This window comes from Xenopus laevis, chromosome 9_10S (genome assembly GCF_017654675.1).
Source record: "Xenopus laevis strain J_2021 chromosome 9_10S, Xenopus_laevis_v10.1, whole genome shotgun sequence".
NCBI lineage: Eukaryota > Metazoa > Chordata > Amphibia > Anura > Pipidae > Xenopus > Xenopus laevis.
In genome coordinates this window covers 60,223,208-60,236,874 of record NC_054388.1, presented here as the reverse complement: position 1 = coordinate 60,236,874, position 13,667 = coordinate 60,223,208, and the positions used below count along the sequence as shown (strand labels likewise).

The 13,667-nt window shown below is 37.7% G+C and overlaps 1 protein-coding gene across 8 annotated transcripts in view; it reads right to left on the bottom strand.

Moving 5' to 3' along the window:
- LOC108702264 (formin-like protein 2) overlaps positions 1-13,667 on the bottom strand; it is a 105,899-nt gene that overhangs the window by 7,579 nt on the left and 84,653 nt on the right. For 6 of the 8 annotated variants that reach the window (XM_041579211.1, XM_041579217.1, XM_041579210.1 and 3 more), the window contains 9 exons: positions 12,760-12,962; positions 10,604-10,838; positions 9,939-10,007; positions 9,646-9,726; positions 7,249-7,378; positions 5,765-5,928; positions 5,483-5,584; positions 4,902-5,000; positions 3,857-3,980 (listed from right to left, as the gene is read on the bottom strand). In XM_041579211.1, coding sequence (XP_041435145.1) covers positions 3,857-3,980; positions 4,902-5,000; positions 5,483-5,584; positions 5,765-5,928; positions 7,249-7,378; positions 9,646-9,726; positions 9,939-10,007; positions 10,604-10,838; positions 12,760-12,962 — 1,207 coding nt within the window. Of the gene's footprint in view, positions 1-669; positions 804-3,856; positions 3,981-4,901; positions 5,001-5,482; positions 5,585-5,764; positions 5,929-7,248; positions 7,379-9,645; positions 9,727-9,938; positions 10,008-10,603; positions 10,839-12,759; positions 12,963-13,667 lie in introns of all 8 variants that reach the window. The other 2 variants (XM_041579212.1, XM_041579216.1) reach the window with 1 other exon arrangement.

The following is a 13,667-nucleotide window of genomic DNA, read 5'->3' as shown; positions in this document are numbered from 1 at the left end:
TTGAAGGCCATAAAAATCTCTTTGAGAGTCACATTTAGCCACCATTTGGACAACCGTAGTCTAGGGGGTGACAAAAGGAACCTAAAGCTGGATTTTGGGTGTAATTATGTAATAGCAGCAAAAAGCTATATAGTAGCAGCCAAAGAATAGTTTGCCTCCAGCCTGTGCCTATTGCCATAAGAAAAAGACAGATCATTCCAATGTTAGAAGATACAAATAGAAGTAGAAGACACCAAACTGGAATGGAGAATGAAATAAATCAGCATTGACATACAGGACCAGAATAGTTTCATAAATACCTAATAACCCTCTAATTCTGGCATTTCCATAATACAATAACATTGACAAGTAAAGTCATAGGTTCCAGAGAGGAAGGAGTGCTTTTTGTGAAATATACCAATTTTGCTTTCTGTGTACCAAACGCCAATGTTTTAGCTACAGCCCTACACCTACTGTTGGAACCCCAACTCACAAGGATTCTTGGCGTTGTCGCTAAGCAACAGAACAGTAGTTTGGTCAATCCTGCTTTAGACAAGGCTTGATACATGGGTGGTCATGTGTCTGATGCAGAAAGAGATGGGCATACAGTGACATGCTATATGTAACATATAATGGTGCACACGGACAGCAGGTGTTAGGAGGTGATTCCTCAAACAGAAATACAGAAACCTTTTGTTTTAAGAGCATCATGTGTGAAACAGAGTAATTTTTTTAGTAATGGAACTCCTCAGTGAGAACGGGGTCACAGAAAAACCGGGAGCCGCGCTTGGCTGTTCGAGCAGTAAAGGGCACAGTCTTCAGCACTGCATGGAAAATGACAGCCAAACAAGACAGAAAACATTAGGAAGCAAGGCTCTACGGCATTAGTTCATGGTTAGTGCTCTGCGGCTGATTACATTTCGGCAGGCTTTAAACACACAGAGAGATGCAAGAGTATGGCTGAGTAGAGGAAAGTGCACATGAAAGTGCATTTTGTACCACTTAATAGTGTATATGCTAAAGGGACAGGACAGTAAAGGTCATTTCAACTTACATATTGCCTATAACTGTATCAGTTTACGTAGATCTTATCCAACAGGGTCAAGGGATCAGACCAATCACAAACAGAATAGACAGATATCATTTTCTGACCTTCCTGATAAATACAGTATATGACTCATTTGAGCCAGGTATTTGTGAAAAAGGCTGTCAGGCAGACCCCATACAAAGTCTAGAGGGGCCTAAGGCTGATTTCATACATTGTTCATACAGTATATCTTGGGTTCTACCTGGGCATGTGAACCTGTAACGAACTTGTGAATCCTACAAAATACACTTTCATGTATCCGCATGTATGTTCCTCCAAAGGATCACATTTTAAGATGCTGTGGGAAATGGTGTTTTCTTTTAATTTACTGCAAATGTAACTTTTGTATTTTGCTAAGGGCCTGAAGGACATTTAGAATTTGCACCTCATGTAGCAACATGTTTAGTCCTACCCTGATCACAAAATCCCAAACTCTGACCCAAGGAAAGGGTTAGTGGTTCAAAAGTTTCTTATAGTATTCTAAAAGCATCAGTGATGCATGGCTGACCTGTAAATGCTTTGGTAATGCTGATTTTAGACCCACTCTCAGTACTAACAGGTGCCTATTGCTTTCCCCTATATCCTAAACTGTAGGGTTGGTTCCTTTTTGGAACCAAAGATACAAATGGCAGGGGTCAGACTAAAAGCAAGACTTTATTTTACTTCCTAAATACACTTGTAAGTGCAGTCTGAAGGCCAACTATAATGCTATTTTAGGCATGGACACTTTTTTGCAGTTCTGTATATTCTTAAAATGATAGCAGGATTAATAACCTTGTTATAAGGTGTACGAAGCCTCTGATCAAATTTCAAGCCTCATAAACAGAGTCTTAAAAGCAAAGTCTGAAAACCACCTTCATATAGAAACATCCCATTATATTAGAAGTTACTTTGAAATTGAGTAATCCCCTAGCACCTAAATATAAGGAACAAAGTAATAAACTATACTGAAATAGATTGATATAGCTTTCCTCACAGCACATTAAAATGTAATCCTTAGGGCAGCTACACTTTAATACAAGATAGGAGAAAGCACAAAAAGCCTATCGGACTATATACTATATATACAGCTATGGGACCTGTTATGCATAACGCTCAGGACCTGGGGTTTTTGGCATAAGGGATCTTTCAGTAATTTGGATCACCATTCCTTAAAAGCTACTAAAAAACTTTTAACATTAATTAAACCCAATTTTTTTTTCAATTTTGAATTATTTGATAAAAATTGAGTTTATGGGTTAATTCAGAGCTTTGTAGATAACAGGTTTCTGGATAACAGACCCCATACCTGTATATATTTATATAGAGAGAGAGAGAGAGAGAGAGAGAGAGAGAGAGAGAGAGAGATACCCATTCAACAAATGACAATCCTGACATAGTGATATAGGGACATAGGAATATTAAACAGTATTTGATATTTAAAGCCGCCTCTGTGATTAATTTCAATCAATGCCAACTGTAGAGGATATTTTGATTACTGACAACAAGAAAGCATTAGATGTAGATTCTCTTCAGCAAGACATTCAAGAACAGATTAGATAAAATACACAAGTATTGACCAGAAATGCTACCCATTATTTCAGTACAACAAATGCACACAATGTTACGGTAATGAAAAATACTTATAGAGTAACAAAGTAGAAATGTTTCATGTCCTTTTTTCCATTAACACAGATATGCCACAAACTATAAAGACTGTAAACAAACATATATTTTTTCATTTTTATATTCAATCTTCTTTATGTTTAGTTACACGTTGAATTCACCATTTATTATTGAGACAGGTGTGCACTTTTTATTTTGTTCACTGAGAAGATGGTGCTGTTTTACTTAGAAATGAATAAAACACTATATATATATATATATATATATATATATATATATATATATATATATATATATATATATATATATATATATATATATATATATATATATATATATATATATATATATATCTTATGCTGCTTGTAAAGGCAGGAGGAGAAATGTAAAATATGGCACAGATTTCCATGGCATGCTCTGCCATCTTAACTGGTGGGGGCACCGAGGCTGCAAACAGATTTTGTCAGGAAGCAGCTGAGTCACCCCAAGCACATTCACATTTCCCATCAGTCATTAACTGAGCAGCTGACGCGTGGATTTTATTTTCTTGTTTAAGCATATCTTTTGGCTTTGCTGTTTAATTCTTCTATGTAATATTTGCTTTGAGGCAACAGTACTAGTTTCACTACTGATTCCCACCTGGGATCCATGAATTTCCCTATTATACTTTTTAGTAATAGACCATAAAGCCAAAAGACACCGGGGGTCATTTATCAACACTGGGCAAACTTGCTCATGGGCAGTAACCCATGGCAGTCAAATTGCTGCATTCATTGTTCTATATGCAGCTGGCTTTAAAAAGCTAATCACTGATTGGCTGCTATAGATAACTGACCATGGGCAAATTTGGCCAATGTTGATAAACGAGTCCCAGTGTGAATGATTACAGAAGCAGTTAAAGCTGGTAGTTACATTGTGCTGGGAATATAGAGTAATAGAGGTTTGTGTTCTTGAAATTAAGGAGTCTATACAATTTTGCAATTGGCATACATGACCTTGTCTAGGAACTGATAGCAACCAATCAGTACTTAGCTCTTACTAGTCAATTAAATGGCAGCAAATATCTGTCTGGTTGCTATGAGTCACAGGACTACTAATGCTTTTGCCTAAGTGTATTACACTGGGTAGTGAAAAAGAAATGTAACTGTAGTTGCAGTATGAATTCCCAGTGAATAGTTTGTGTACCTGTGATGATATCTTCTATAGCACCATCTTTCCCCTCATAGACATGTCTGTTGTCTTTCACCTGTCGCCTCCTCAGCTCTGAAATTAACTCTTGCTGCTGCCGCTTCGATTTATGTGACGGAGACTGACATTTGAAAAGAAAAAAAATTAAGCAACATATTATTATTATTATTATATTTCATCAGAAATTTTCCATTTTATACAAATTACCAAGTTTACTCCCTTCAACTCCCTTCAACAATTATTTTTAGCCAAGATTTTGATGAAATTTGTTTGCCATCTTCAACCTGGTCAAATTCTTTTATTCCCTAAGGGAGCGTGAATAACTCCTTTTGGGTAAAATGAGAGGGGAATTTGTTAATACTTTACAACCTGTCAATATTGTGGCAAACTGGTTCACCTGCTCCAGAAGTAATGGGATTTCAAATAAGGTTTTACTACTTCTACAAATTTCTACAACCACTTTTGTATCCCCCCCCACAACCATGATTAAAATTTTGGAATATTTTCAATAGGCAATTCTTATTTCTTATTATTACATTTCTTATTATTTGATTGAAGTGCCCTGAAATAGTAACACAACTGCTTTGAACCTGTATAAGGGTGGTGGCAGATGAGGTTCCTGGGGGAGATTAGTAGCCCGGCGACAAATCTCCTCTTCTTTGCCCGACCATTTGCCGGCAGGATGGCACTTGGAACACTTAGCCAAAGCTATCTGAGTGCCATCCCGCTGGCGATTTACATTCTAGAATTCATTCTAGAAGGCATTTAGGGGAGATTAGTCGCCCGAAGAAGAGGCAATTTGTCACTGGGCGACTAATCTCCCCCCGTAGCCTTTTGTGCCACCACCAAAAAGTGGACCATTGTGGTCAATAGCATTTACCAGAAAAGATCTTTTTTTACCAATGACAAATTCTTCAACCAAATGTAAAAGATTGGTGAATAAATGACCTGGTGACTTTCTATCTTTAAACCTTAGCAATTCAGGCCAGGTGAATGCTAACTCAAAGCAGACACCAGGAAGAGTTTAATGAACTGGGCAAACCTTTTGGTCCTGTTGATCCATCATGGCTTCCTGTTCCAGGAGCTTCTCCATAATCGCTAGTTCCTGTTTCTTTCTCATCTCATTCTCCTCATCAGCGATCTAAAAAGATTAATACCAGTGTATACATTTAGGATAGATTTGATGATGTAGCCCATTTATTGTCAAACTTTTTCAATTTAAACCCCACTTGAATGTCCAACCTTTGGCCTGGGCCCCCTTTGAAGGTCCAACATAATGGGTACAGATATAGAAAAATATCTGTGTATCAGTCATTCAGCCACAGTTTCAAGATTATCAAATTCAGTGCTGTTCAACTGTTCAGGTTTAACCTTTCCTTGTTCTAATTCCCATCAGGGAGCCAGACCCACAACTTGGGAACTACTTTTGTAGTCTGTTAAATAGGCTACAAACACAGCAGCACATTACAACATTTCTATTACTTCACATGGAAATGAAATAAGTGACATTTTCTGGAAATATCTTTAGGAAACTTAGACAAGTGCTTCAGTAAAGAACTCCAGGGACAGAATGTATTTCATGCATTTCCAACTCATTAAAAGATACTTGGTGCTGCTCCCAACCTTGTAGGCTTTCACAAATCTGACAAAGACTGGAAAGAATACAGATGGAGGAGTTGTTTTGGGATTCTCTCCAAAATACTTCACAACGTCATCAAAGGCATCCTGAAAAATACAAACACAGACTGTTAAAGTCTTGGTATCACTTAAACCTCCTTAGAATTGTTGTTGGACTAATAAGATGGACTGGTCAGTGGCTGCCACTAAAGATGCCGTCATAATAATCCACAAAAGTATATACTATACACAGTAACCCCTAGAAGGAGCCAATACAAATCCCTTTACCTGAGAAATTTTTGCATCATCCTGCAGTTTCTTGAGCCTCACTTCATTATTTTGGATAAATTCTTTCAGCATAACATTATGGTCATGCATAGAATACTCTCTTTTCGTTAGGTCCATCCCTCGTTGAAGTTCTTTCACATCCAAAAGAACATTTTCAAGAGAAACTGCAAAACAGCGTTGAACAAATGGTATCATTATCAATGGGGGTTTAATATGTCTCATTGCAAATTGCAATACATTATTTATAACCTAAATGGGCTGATTGGTTTGTGGGCTGTGGATTGAATTATGCAGAGAAACGGGTTTTTTTGTAGACCCTGAACTTTTAAGCTTACATTTCTTATCAGCAGAAGTGGTTGTTGGCTTGGACAAACAGATCCTCTACCTGTGGGAAAAAGTATAAGTGCCCAATGGGCTTCACTATGCCCCCTGGGCTTTGTCCACTGCCATTAATGTAATGCTTCTCATGGAGAATACATTTACTTGGAATACCCTATGTATAATTAAAAATGGCCAGCATGAGGCGCTGGAGTCACATGAATGGAAAACATGCATTTAATAGAGAATGAGAGTTGCTTGGTGGATATCTAGATTTTAAAGGTGCAGGATCTTAAACATGCAGCTATTGTAGTAAACAAAGAAATCAGGTAATTCCTTTATGAATATGGCACAATCACATAAATAACACACTTAGGGGCCGATTCACAAAGGGTCGAATGTCGAGGGTTAATTAACCCTCGATATTCGACTGGGAATTAAAATCCTTCGACTTTGAATATCGAAGTCGAAGGATTTTAGCGCAAATAGTGCGATCGAAGGATCAAAGGATTATTCCTTCGATCGAACGATAAAGTCCTTCGAATCGAACGATTCGAAGGATTTTAATCCAACGATCGAAGGAATATCCTTCGATCAAAAAAACTTAGGAGTTCGGTAGCTTTTAGATGGCGAACTAGGGGCTCGAAGTTTTTTCTTAAAGAGACAGTACTTCGACTATCGAATGGTCGAATAGTCGAACGATTTTTAGTTCGATTTGAAGTCGTAGTCGAAGGTCGTAGTAGCCCATTCGATGGTCGAAGTAGCCCAAAAAACACTTCGAAATTCGAAGTTTTTTTACTTCGAATCCTTCACTCGAAGTTAGTGAATCGGCCCCTTAATAAAGCAATCCATCTGTACCGATTTATTGAGCCAAGCTGCTGTATACCAATCCATGTACAGAACCCCTATTTTAATTAGACTCATGAGTGACTTGTCCTCCCTCTGTTTTAACCCAATGTTAATGGGAGATTACTGTTAATCGGTTGAATATGATTACCAATACCAAATGGTGATTTAATATGCTTCCAGTTTTAATAAGGGGGAGGTGTAAACCCAAAACGAATTTACATTTACATTGAGAAATAAACATTAAAAATGCTCAGTTCTCCTTTAAATTAAGTCTGGCAAAAAAGCTATATCTATACTGTAAACACAAAATTCTTTACCTGCTGCTGCTTTCTCCACGTAATGAATTTCATTATAGAAGAGAGCAACTTGTAGATACTTTTCTCGTACCACGTTGGAGATATAGTGCAACAGTGTCTGTTTCCTGTCCGTCGACTTTGTCTCTAAAAGCTGACAATGGAATTTCACAATTAGAAATTAATTTATTGTCTGTAGCTCACCAGAAGGAAGAGCTTTCTCCAGTCTATCTGCAGGCATTTGGGAAATAAATCAGGGGAAATCATACATCTTTCAGAGATTCTTTGAGATTTCATAATTCTTAAAAAGATAAAAATTGGCTGCACATGCACCGATACAGCTGGAGTTTTTGGTATTTTTTTCCAAGTTATTTAAACTCTGCATGTTAAACGGCATCTTTCAAGCTAGAGTCCTAGGCACTTCGCCTGGTCTGAGCTGGCGAAGGCAAGTCTGGTGAAAGAGGTAACGTTCAGTAAAATCCGCATCTTAGTGAATTTGCGGAGTTAAAGGGGTTCATTATATATTTTTTATAGTTTTATGATTATTTGCCTTTTTCTTCTGACTCTTTGCAGCTTTCAAATGGGCGTCGCTGACCCCTTTTAAAAAGCAAATGCTCTGTTAGGCTACAAATGTATTGCTATTGCTAATTTTTCTATTCAGATCTCTCCTGTTCCTATTCCAGTTTCTTATTAAAATCAATGCATGGTTGCTAGGGTAATTTGGACCCTAGCTGCCAGATTGCTTAAAAAGCAAATTGAAGAGCTGCTGAATAAAAAGCTAAATAACTCAAAAACCTTAAATAAGAAAAAATGAAAACCAATTGTAAATTGACTCAGAATATCCCGCTCTACATCATACTAAAAGTTATCTCAAAGGTGAACAACCCCTTTAAATCCATTCGCCAGAACAAAAATTTGCCTGGTGTTAGAGTGCGAAGCATCGCTAGCGTCTATCTCCTTCGCTAGCGAAGTGACGCCTGCTCCCGTTAGTAAATCGGCAAATCATCGCCAGCGTTAGTCACTTTGCCCTTCAGTAAATGTGCTCCGAAGTCTGAACTACAGTGAACTGGATGTCAGCTCTGCTGAGCCTTAGCTTGTTTGCCAAAAAAAAATAGTTCTCAGCACGATTTAACCAACTACACCGATGGGATTTCCAAACCTGCACAACAGATACCTGGCAGGTTGGTGGGTCCAGTGAACAGTCCAAAAAGTACTGACTTGGTCTGGAGGAACGTAGTTTGATAGCTTTTATTGGCTGGTTAGGGGCATGGTAGGGCTTCTCAAGTACAGAGGCTTTCAGCCCAAACCGTCTTGGGGGATAACAAATATACTTGACCTGTCCTCTAGACACCAAGCACTGTTGACTTTTTGTGTAAACACAGTTAGGGACAGTTTATGAATGTTATTTTCCCTTTAAAAGAATATGGTATATTTATATGCATTTTGCTTTATTACCTCTCTAATTTGCTGTACTACCCCTCTATAAAGGTTTTACTTTAGAACAGTTACAGTCTTCCTTACCCTCTCTCACAGGCACTGACATCTGAGAGTATAGTGGTAATTTAAGCATTAATAAAAATAAATACATTTAGGGTTATTTACTGAAGTCAGGGCTTTTTGGTGCAATAATCAAATTTTTCTTTCTTTTTTTTTTAAAACTCAAATTTTTCAGGATTTATTAAAGTCCGATGCTGCAAAAAGTCAGAATGCGAAAATCCGGCATTTCAGACCTGCTGAGGTTCAATATAAGTCAATGGGACAGGTCCCTAAATTTTTGTGGTCTGCGCTAGAATTAGCAAGAAAATCTGAATATTTCGGGGCCTTTTGGCCAAAACTCGAGCGATTTGGGAGAAAGCATGAAAAAATCAAGCTATTCGGGGGAAAAGCCTCCTATAAAATCGAATGATTCAGGTTTTTGTTTGGTTTTATCAAGTTTTCCCCCAATCCAATTAAATCTTGCTTTTTAAATAATAAATAAGGTCAAATCATGGATTCAAGTTTGGTCAGACCTTTTTATTAAAAAAAAAATGGAAAAATTATGATTTTGGTAAATAACCCCCTAATTCTCTATTTAATGTTATGGTTAGTGATGGGCGAATAAATTCGGCTAGCACGAATTCGCAAATATCCCAGGAAAATTCGCCGGCGTCAATTACCGATTTTCAAAAATTTTTATGAAAACTTTCAAATTCATGAAAAGGTTCGAATTGCTCTATTTTTTCATGAAAACGTTCGAAGTGCTCATTTTTTTCGTGAAAATGTTCGAATTTCACGATTTTTTTGTGAAAACTGTAGAATTTCAAGATTTTTTAAGGAACTTTTCAGATTTCACGATTTTTTGTGAATTTCTCGGGAGAGATTTGCCCATTACTAGTTATGGTAAATTTTAAATATTCCCATATTTCACATTGAAAAACTTACCAAGTCCAAGCTCTGAAGCTTAAATCCATAAACTGCGCCTCTTTTACTGCTGTTCATATAGTTTCCAAGGGCTAGAATGATCTGTGTTAAAAAAGGAATATTATATGAAATGAAACATTCTCTTTAATGCCATTGTATCTTTTGATCTGCAACTCTACTGCTAGGGTGGAGCTACAACTCCCAGCAACTCATATGAAATGGAGCATACTGGGAATTTTATTTGAACACCAGCTGAGGAGCTAGAGGTTAATTTCCCCTGTAACAAATAGACTCTATATAAATATAGTACCTACCTCCAGTATTTTCTTGAGCTTTAGGGATGACTTAATGGAAACCGAAGCAGCAATTATGGCATGAAGTTGCTACAATGAAAGATACAAAAATCAGTAGGAATATGCGTTTTTATCATCATATCAAGGCAATAACAATACAAGAAAATCCCATTAATGATCATTTTTGGACAGTAAAGGAAAAAGCAGAAACCACCAGTCTATCAATTTATGTAATAAACATTACAAAGCATGAAACAGGTCTAGTAATCTATAGTTGCCAATCCGCAAGTAGCATTTAATGGCCACCTGTTTGGAAGAATGTATCTGATTGGTTCCTACATGTTGGTTCCCAGGAGAAAACACTGAGACTTATCTTACAGTACCCCAAACTCTCCTTACACATCTAATGAAAACAAAACATCCTTCGCTTGACCCACCGAACAGAAGAGCCCAGCTGATAGAATAAGGTTATGATGGAGACAGCGGTACTTTATATCAATGTTGCCCAGCCAGTGGCCCTTCAGTACATTTGTACATCAACAAAAGAAGAGTGATGGCAGTCATACTTTCTATAAATAACATGGCCTCCAAAAAGTCTGGTTTACCTGAAGCCCTCATAAATTTACAAGACACATTTAGAATAAGATAACAAAGATCGTACATTGGCACAAAAACACTGGACTTACCGGTGTTAACATTTGCACACTCTCTGAAAAGTTCCCAATAAAAGCCATGATGGTCATCTTCTGCATTAGCCGCTCTATCTTACTAAACTGCATCATAAATCGATCTTCATCTGTCAAGTTCTCCAGCGGCTTCTTCTCTCGCTCATACTGCCGCAAGACCTTTACCTCGGCCTCTGTTGGCATGAACCTCATCAAGCATTCAACAAAGTCCACTGGCAGTGTCTTCAGGTCAAACCTGTAGGTAATGTAAGAAGAATGTGCAAAAAGCTTCCATAATCCAAGAGGATCCTCAAATAAGATTCCTTTTCTTTAAAATTGTAAATGTTTTAGGCGATGAAGTTGCAGAATCACATTGAGTAGAGACGAGTGAATCAATATTTAGGGACTCAAACCTGATATTAATTGTATCATTTGATTAGCCAGGATTTTATTGTAGACAGTTTGTGCATTTCAAGTTGGCTGTAAAAGAACCAGGATTCCCTTGTGTGGATGCCAACTGCTCATTCATGATTGTCAAGTGGTACCAAATCCTGCTGCCATATCTACCACTATATGTCTGGTCATTACTAGTTATAAGGTTACAAGACCTCTCTGAGCTGTCTCCGGCCTGACATTTTTATCAATAAGCTCAAATGAAACAGTATTTCAGAAAACAGTGTACAGGAAGGATCCAATTTAGACTCAAGACTGTTGCACCTAAAAGGGCTTAATTCTAATAACTTGGCTACAAAGGTGAGACTGGATACCAGCCATGTGCATGCATACAGAAGACTAAATCTGGGCAACCAAGGGCCAGTTTTGGTTACTGACCATTGATGTGCATAGAAAAACTGCCATGAAACAATATACAGTATCAGTCCCTGGGATGATCCTTCAGGTCCACAGTTTGGCAAGATTACCTGGGGACAATGTGAAAAAATATGCTCCTTATTTTTAAGTAGGATTTACCCAACATATGTATATTTTCTCAATTAAATCACTTTTGAGCACAGCACCCCTAGTGGCCATACATATATGGTGTTATTCTCTAACAATACTGTACTGTTATTGTGATGGGCCACTATATCCTATTATGTTCTTGATGAATTCTGATTACCAATACTGATTTAATTTTACGTCTTATCTCAATACAGTTGACAGTGGCCATGTACCCTGGGCTGCTAGGATACTCCCCTTGTTGGCATCTTGTAAATAAAATAACAAAATAGGAGGGCTATAGGAAAATGTTGGGCAGAGAGGGAGCAAAATGGAACATCATCATATACTATTTTTTCATTTGCAGTAGACAAACACAAACTGGCACATTAGTTGCACTTTAAGGCAAATACAAAAGCTATATTCGCAAGTAATATAAAGATGGGATTGCTTGTAACAGAACTGAGTTCATGTGGGATTTGGCAAAGAACGTAAATAACACAATTAACAGAAGGGATTTTAATAATGCAGATAAATCTGTCCGTGTTGGCAAGCTTATGAATACCATCGGTTCTCAAGACAAGAATCCAATTGTATCCATTGGCTCTCCAGAGCGAGAAGCACAAATCAGCTATAAAACGCTGAGTGTTCTATGAAGCTTGATTCATTATTCTATAGGAAACCTCTTGCTTTTAAATAGTCTCCCCTCTTGTAAAAAAAAAATGGAAACCACTGTTTATTAATTTGCTCTATATCATACAATTATTGTATACAATTAATAATTGTTAATTTGAGTTTACTAACTTAGGTATAAAAAATATAGAAATAAAACTCTGCCACTGGGTAGGGAAGAAGCCTCCTTTCAGTCTGTGTGCTGTCATATATTTTATAGCCAATTTAGGGCAAAACTAAGAAAAAAACATAAACAAGAAATTGCATAAAGGAATCAGAAATGGAGGTGATCATTGGATACATACTGTATGATTTTGAGCTGGCAGAAGTAATCACGAATGCTTAAGTTTAAAACTTAAAACTGCCAGAATCTATATTAGAGGATTTTCCCGCTGCTTGCCGGAGTCAGTTGGGGTTGAAGGCCTTATATATAGGAGAGAAGGCCCATTATGTGATCATGATTTATTGACCATGCACTGTACCTTAGTGTAATAAGTAATACGTTTGGCACCCTCTGCTTTATGTTATATGGTTTCTAAATAAACTATTTGATGAAAATGGCAACTTACATCTGAATAGCCTTGCATATTTCCTCTGCTGTCTTCCCTGCTTTCCTTAAGGTGATAGCGAGATTCTTGGCCCTGTTTGCCTCCAGTAACGTCACTTTACTTGATACCTTGGGTGCCACTTTTTGCTTAGTAGAAGAGATGTCGATAGCTGGTCCCTGGGCTTTTGTCTTAAATATTTCTTCAAATTCGTCAACATTTATATCCTAAAGGAAGAAATATATTAAAGGCGAAAAACAGTATTTTTTTTCTTTTTGAAGATTGATAACATTGATAATCTAATAAAAAAGGCAAAATCAGCACCAGATCTTGTTATCCACAGTACTCAATCAGAAAGTATCCTTTCTTGATAAAGTGTTCAAAAGCAAACACCTGATTACTAGACTGCATGCAAACAGGGTTAGGGTGATGGCAGACGGGGAGATTAGTTGCCCGGCGACAAATCTTCTCTACTAGAGGCGACTAATCTCCCCGAAATACCTTCCTGCCGGCAAGATTATGAATCGACGGCAGGATCGCTTCGAATTTTAGCCTCACGATGAAACTTCCTTGTGAAAGCTGAATCGATCCCACCAGCAGTATTCTTGCTGGCAGGAAGGCATTTCGGGGAGATTAGTCGCCCACAGTACAGAAGATTTGTCGCTGGGCTCTGGAATGGGCACTTCATGGAAAGTGGCTAGCCAAAATGTGCCATGAGCCTAAGGAAAATATATATATTCCAGCTACAGGCCAAGTTAGGTAATATGGCCACTTGTGTTAACATGGAGGTAGAGTAGTCAGCACAACTTCTTACACTTTTCCTTCTTATGTTGTAGTGCAGGTTCCCCGGTGGCCACTTTCCACCGGCAATAATAGTAGGATATGTAGAATAAGATTGGTTTGAATGTTGTGCATGTTAACACAAGTGGCAA